The sequence below is a fragment of the Tursiops truncatus genome, chromosome 11 (genome assembly GCF_011762595.2).
Source record: "Tursiops truncatus isolate mTurTru1 chromosome 11, mTurTru1.mat.Y, whole genome shotgun sequence".
Taxonomy (NCBI): Eukaryota; Metazoa; Chordata; class Mammalia; order Artiodactyla; family Delphinidae; genus Tursiops; species Tursiops truncatus.
In genome coordinates, this window is record NC_047044.1 from 59,981,388 (window position 1) to 59,987,920 (window position 6,533).

General features: G+C 58.7%; 1 protein-coding gene across 3 annotated transcripts; it reads right to left on the reverse strand.

The window, feature by feature from the left end:
- Positions 1–45: 45 nt before the first annotated feature.
- Positions 46–5,183, reverse strand: TARBP2 (TARBP2 subunit of RISC loading complex). 3 transcript variants are annotated; one of them, XM_033866570.2, is made up of 9 exons: positions 4,982–5,183; positions 4,265–4,434; positions 3,346–3,448; positions 2,650–2,745; positions 2,019–2,091; positions 1,683–1,800; positions 1,268–1,395; positions 636–837; positions 46–479 (listed from the first exon to the last, which is right to left on the reverse strand). In XM_033866570.2, exons 1-9 carry the CDS (start codon positions 5,032–5,034, stop codon positions 322–324), a joined length of 1,101 nt encoding a protein of 366 aa, XP_033722461.1. In that variant the 5' UTR covers positions 5,035–5,183; the 3' UTR covers positions 46–321. The 3 variants fall into 3 exon arrangements, with proteins under 3 accessions (XP_033722461.1, XP_033722463.1, XP_033722462.1); XM_033866572.2 differs by having other exon boundaries at positions 4,265–4,429; positions 4,982–5,119; XM_033866571.2 differs by lacking the exon at positions 4,982–5,183 and adding an exon at positions 4,734–4,924.
- Between the last annotated feature and the right edge of the window lie 1,350 nt (positions 5,184–6,533).

Below are 6,533 nucleotides of genomic sequence, written 5' to 3' on the forward strand. Positions count from 1 at the left end.
TGGTGCTAACCTCTGCCACCGACTACTCAGGGAAACAGAGCAGGGTTTAAGAATCCAAAAAGCAGCACGTTTATTTGAGGCTCTTACTGGAGAGCTCCCGATTTCATTCCCCTTCTTCATTACCAGTTACGTGAGGACAGAACCCGGGCCAGCTGAGGCCCCTGGTTCCTGGCCCTGTGCCCTCCTCAGCCTGCAGGCAGGCAGTCTGTGTCAGAGGTAGAGGTGGCACCTCCAGGGGGTACCAGAGCTGGGCAGATGCACGGGCCGGGGGCAGGAAGAGCAGGGAGCAAAGGACGAATGTCCACGAGTCCAGCCGGGGCTTTATTTGCTGCCCGCCATGATCTTGAGGTACTGCAGGGCGCGGCGTGCAGCCTCGCCTCGGGCTGCCTCCCTGGTAGTTGCAGAGCCGTGACACACGGTGGCCGGCTGTGTGGACAGCTCCACCAGGCACTGGCAGAGCCCACTGAGGCTCAACTCCTCTGCAGACCAAGAGAGAAGAGGGAGGCAGTGCTAGGCAGGAAGGCAGCACCGGGAAGGGGGTGTCCATGTCATCACCATGCCTTCCCGAACCCTTACTCCCATCCATACTTGCTCGGGTCCAGTCCCACCATCCCCCCGCCCCCCAGTAACCATACCAATATCCAGGTAGCTGACATGGAAGGCCTGCTCCTCAGAGAGCTCGCTGAGGACACTGCAGCAAGCAGAGCCCAGAGCGCCCAGGGAGCCCGCGGAGCAGCTGCGCAGGGACAGGATCTTCTCTCCCACCGAATTCCGCAGAGAATCCCAGGTGCAGCCTGGGCCCCGGTTCCGAAGTCCATCTAGACGGGAGCCCACACCCTGACAAGATGGGGACAGGAAGGAGGATGCAGCCAGGGACTCTGAGACCCAAGCGTTTAACAGACATCCTATGTCCAAGGAGAGAAAAGCCTAAAGGACGCTTCCTCCCATTGCCTCCCCCAGTCAACCCCTGTGTGGCCACCTCTAGCTATTAGACCGTGGACCGGATGGCCAGGCAGCCTTCCTCATTCCAGTAACAGAAGCCTACAGGGCCCCTGCCCTGGGCCAGCTCCCTCCCCCAGCGCACTCACCATGCAGGCCTATAGCTGAGGCTGAGAGGGGGCCCAAGAAACCCTGGGTCTGGTAGGAGAAAGGGCGGAAGCAGCCCTGGGACCCCAAGAGGCTCACTTGCAGGTCACAGACCCGAGCCCCCGGTGCCCAGCCCCCGCGTGGGGGACGGAGCCCGGGGCCCGGCCCACAAGGCACTCACGAGGGAAAAGTGATCGTCCTCAGGCTCCGCCTCACTCCCCTCCCGCGCATCCAGAGGCACCGTGTGCACGCGAAGCAGCATTTTCGCCGCTGCATTGCGCTTTGCCAGCTTTTTGGAAGTGCCACTGCCTGCAAGGGGGAGAGGGTTGCTGAATCATGGTTCCCAACAGACGCAGCGCTTCCACCCGCTCAGGGGATGTCAACTGAAAAGAGGAGCTCAGGACCTGCTACGCGTCCGAGAACCTAGCCGGCCAAAAGAGGAGGGCAGGACAGGGTGCAAGGAGAAAGCTAGGAGGAAGGAGCCAAGCTGGGGGTCTCCGCCAGGAAAGCAGAGAGAGGCTGGGAGCTGCCTGTGGCTGTGGCTGGGGTGCTGCGGGATGGACAGTAGCTACAGGAACTCCCCTCTGCCCAGTTACCAATCTCAATGAAACGCTCCACCCGGCAGGTCATGGTAAACTCTTTGCGGTGGGCTGGTCCAGACTCCTGGGTCACTGTGTACTCAGGCAACCGCCAGCCTTTCTGCACCACCAGTTCCTTGGAAGGGAGAAACAAGGGTGCACAAGACAGTGAGAAAGAGTCCTCACATCCTCTCCCCCTCCCACCCTGGAAGCCTCAGACTCGGAGTTAAAGAAGGAATAAAGGAGGGGTGGGAGAAGCCCTCAGAACAAGGTAACAGCCCCACATCAGCTACCCCCATGGCCCCTGGTACAAGGGAAGACAGGCATGCATGGGAAATGAGGATGGGGACACACCTGCAAAGCACCAACGGGGTTGCACTCAGACTGCTGAGGGGAGACAGGGGGCTGCACCTCCATGGGGGGGCTCCTGAAGGAAAAAGGGCCCAGGGCCAAAGCTGAGGGGGCTGGCTCCTTCGGCGGCTGCCCATGAGTCCTAAGCCCTGCTCTGGTTTCCCCCACTGCCATCTCCCTACTCCCCACCAGGCAGGCAGCTGTCTCTCCAAACGTCAAGCCGGCTCTCTTGCCCCTCCCACCCCAGCAAGGTCTCCTCCAGCTCCCAGGCCCATTTCGATTTTCCGGAACACTTGACTGTCGCCTCGCCAGGACAGTGGAGAGGGGTGTATGTCCAGTCCCCAGAAGCACCTGATGGGACTCAAACACAGGGCCATCATGTGGCCAACTCAGAAGAAAATGGGGCCTGCAAGACCTTTAACATCAACCATGTGGCTACTGAAAAATTATAAATTACCTCCCATCTCAAGAGCTTACCAGCTGGTGCAAATTCTTCAAACTCTGGTCCCCAACTATTCCATCCTCTGTTTACACTCAGACTTCCTCATGCCTGACCAGCCTGGGTGCAAGGGCTAGGGGCCAGGAGCCAGGACCCCTTCCCGCCCCCCCAGGGCAGGCAGGAAACACAAGATACCTGGTTGGGACAGCAGATGAAACAGGAATAGCAGCCGCTGCAGCTGTAAACACCGGCACGTCCTCAGGCAGTGAAGAGTCTAGGGGAGAAAAAGAACTTCCCGAGGGGAAGGGGGCCTTTGATTCACACCCACGTGGGGTGGGGGTGGGGAATAAAGGGTGTGGGACCCAGGTCCTCCTGACCTGCCCATCCCCTAAGAAAATCTCTTCCCACTAGAGACAAAAACTCAGGGAAGCTCAACCACCAGTTCCTCCTGAGATCTTTTGCTGCCAAACACTTGATCAAAAAGACTAAGAAAAGCGGGAGGAGGGTCTCTTCCTACCCAAGAACCACGGGAGCAACAAACACCAACCTGAGTATGGAAGACGGAATATGCCATCTTGCTGGAGAGGGGAAGTATGTTGGGGAGCAGCTCCCTCCAGCCTCAGCCTCCACCCCTCCCCCTCCCCAGGCCCCAACCTGGGCCCCAAACCACAGCCATAACCCCTCACTGGGGCTGGCCATTGCCCCCCAGAATCCTTCACAGCAGCAGGAGCCCTGGAAGCATCCTGCTCGGGTTCCAGAGGAAGCTCTCAGGAAGAGGTCAAGTCAGCGTGGTTCAGTGTCACGAGGCCAAGCCTACGGGGCAGAGGGGCTGGTGCAGGGGCCTGGGTTCCTGACAGAGCCTCTAGGATGCCTTGGCTGTACCTCCCTCACCTGCTGTCCTCCAGGGCCGGCTCCAGCATGCTCCCCCCTTTGAGGTGTTTGAGGGCCACCTCGGCTGCCTTGTGCTTGGCTGCCTTCTTGCTGGGGCCCTGACCTGAGAGAGGGGGTGTGGGCAATACTGGAGGTCACTGGAAGGACAGAAGAGAAACCAGCATCCCACAGCCTCTCTCCTCACAGCCAGAAGGAGTCAACCAAGCCCCCTCTCATCAACCTCCCCCTGCCCAAGACTGGAAGTGTTAATGCTAACTGCTGTCATGAAGGGCCCTTATCTTTCCATGAGTTCCCCAAATCAAGCCATGCCGGGCAGAACTCCTCCTGAGGTCAGACACTTTGTCTGGAGGTTCTTTCTCTGCCTCACTTTCCTCTGGGAAGCACTTTCTTTCCTCTCAATAGAGCTGGCTGGAAAAATAGAAAGAGTGCAGGCTCTAGAGGCAAAACCTGGCTCTGCCACCTACTAGGCATGTGACCTTGCCCCAGTCATTGAATCTCTCTGAGCCTCGGTTTCCTCAGATTCAAAATGAGGATACTACCACCTACATCAGCTGGATCCGACCACGGTTTAAGGTAAGTGTGAACTTGATTAAGCACCTGGAGCAGAGTCCAGCACAGCGGGCACTCACTCCCCCAAATGCTGCACTGAGATTTCGATTTATCTCCTCTTACTTCTTTCTCCAGGATAACAACGATCTGCCGGGTCACTGTGGCAGCGCGGCTTTGCTCCTCTAACTCTCCCGAGTCCTACCCACCTCCTCACAGACCTGTGCTCCTAACCCAGTCAGGGATTTTCCCCCTGAAATCTCTCCTGCCCTCACTGGTCTTGGAGAAAAGGACTGTGAATAGATTCCAAGCAATAAAGCCAATGGGGCCCTGTGAATGCACACCCCAGCCAGGCTGCCCAAGCCTTCCTCACCAGTGCAGCTGGTGTCGCCAACGGTGACCCGGAAGGTGAAATTAGGCTGGTGGGCTTGGCCCTCGGCTTTGAGAAGGTCGTACACGGGCGTCTTCCCTATTCTGGTCCCATACTCCTGCAGAAGGCTGATCGGGGTCTTGCCCGGGTTGGCTGCCAGCATTTGCTCTATACTGGGGGGAAGGGCACAAACCCTCATCACACCTCCCCTTTCTGCACCCACCTGGCCAAGCACTGCCATATCAGATCCAGGCACACTACGGGGGACATAGGATCCAGGGGACCTTAGGCAGCCACCGGCTGGGTTCAGTGTGGAGTAGAGGTGCAGGCTGGGAAAGCAGGGTCCAGTGCCCCAGGGCAAGCGGGGAAAGCACTGTTCCTTGTCTTAGTTAAGGCGAGGGATCCTGTACCCCAGTGCAGTTTGGAAGTGCATGTCCCCTGACACAGTGCAGGCCAGGTCCCCAGTACCCACCAAATGCACTGAACGTCGGGGGCATAAAGCCCAACGCCCCAGTGCAGTCTGGGAACCGGGCCAACCCCGAACTAGCTAATGCTGGAGGCTGTGGCCACTGCCGGGGTGCATGCCGGGAACCACGGCCCACTACCCCAGTGCTTGCCGGGAACAACCCTCAGGCCAGGTGCATGCTGGGGCCGCGACGCTACTCCCTCCGCACCGTGCCAAGTTATGCGCCCTGCAGGGATCGGTACTAGGCGGCTCACCTGGGCAGCCCGCAGCCCGTGGTAATGCCGGAGCCCTGCTCCTCTTCACTCATTCCCTCCTCCGTCTCCGCGGGCGCCACCGTGACTGCAGCCTCCACGCGCCCCAATACACCGCCGACGAGCTAGGGCCGGGGCCAAGCCCCGAGTCGCGGCCGGTCGGGCCTGCCGCGGAGCATGCTGGGATATGGAGTCCCCCGCCCACCCGACTCTAAGAGTCTCCATCAGGAGGGGAGCTATCCGCCCCACAACCCTCCGCGTGGTTTGCCCGGGCAGGCAGCACCGCCTTCTGGGAGGAGCGGACTCATCCACTGTCGCTTCCCGAGCTGAGGGTGGTTTTCTGTTTTTTGTTTTTTGTTTTTAATATCGCCCCGCCTCCTTCCTTCCGCGTCTCCTAGCCTCAGGGCTGGGGCTCTGGGCGTGCGTACTAGCAGAGTGGAAGCGTCTAGGGGCGGGGCGGTAAGGGCGAACTCGAGACTGGGGGCCTTCGGGTCCCTTGAAAACTACAGAACCCAGGAGCTTGCGCGACATCTTTGTCGCAGCTGGAGGGGCAGGGTCAAACGTGCACGAAAAGTTTCGCGGCGTAATTGGTTATTCCCGACTGCGCTCGCTTGCTCTAGGAGGATTGCGACTGGTTACTTCACCTAGAGGGGCGGGGACAAGGGAAGAGTCAACCCCCCCCTTGATCCCGCCTCTTTCTGAGAAAAGGTTGTGATTGGCCCAGGTGCAAGGCGGCTGTCGGTTCCTGACTCTGCACTCTGGGAGGGTGGGCCCTGCCTGGACGCGGGAGGGCACTATCCTCTGCCCCTCAGGGCAGCGGGGCAGTTGTAAATCCTAGCCCATCTCAGTCTCAGTTCCCGCTCAGCCTTTGGCCTAAGCCCCTAGCTCTCGGGCCTTCGTCTCACAGAACCTGCTTCTTTTTCCTAGGTTGTCCTTCACCTCCCTTCCCCTTAATTCTGCCCTGCAGCCTGTCGGTTTCCGCTTTTCCAAAGCCTTTTTAGAATGGCCCTACACCTTTCTGTAGCTGGTTCCCCTACGCCAGGAGACCCCCCTCTGGTGCCTGAGAATCAGGCTATAGTGGGACAACAGGATTAGTAGGACTAAGGCACATAGTGGTCTCATTCCCTCTGCCGTGGGTCTTGGGTCTCTCAGCTAAAGAGAGGATTCTGGCCTGTTAAGACTAATCAACTAATCTGTGTGCGGAGCAGAACGCGTAGTTTTGGGTCCCAGAGCTCCATTCCCTCTTCGCCAAGGTCTCACAGCCACTGGCCTGAAAGATGTAGGGAAAATCTTGTGACCTTGGAGAGAAAGAGATCACGAAAAATGTCTGACTCTAATGAGTGTTCTGGGAATGGATCAGGGAAGAGATGGGCTTCTCTGTGCGGGGGTGGAGGTCCAGAGGAATCTTGGAATAATAACAAGGGGTCATCCAGGAACACTGGAGGGGGACGGGGCATTGAGCTGAGTGGAATCCAGCTGTGTGGAACTGGAGTTGTGACAATTAGAGGAAAGAAGACAGGCCAAGATCCTTTGACAGGGGGAACGATGCTGGGGG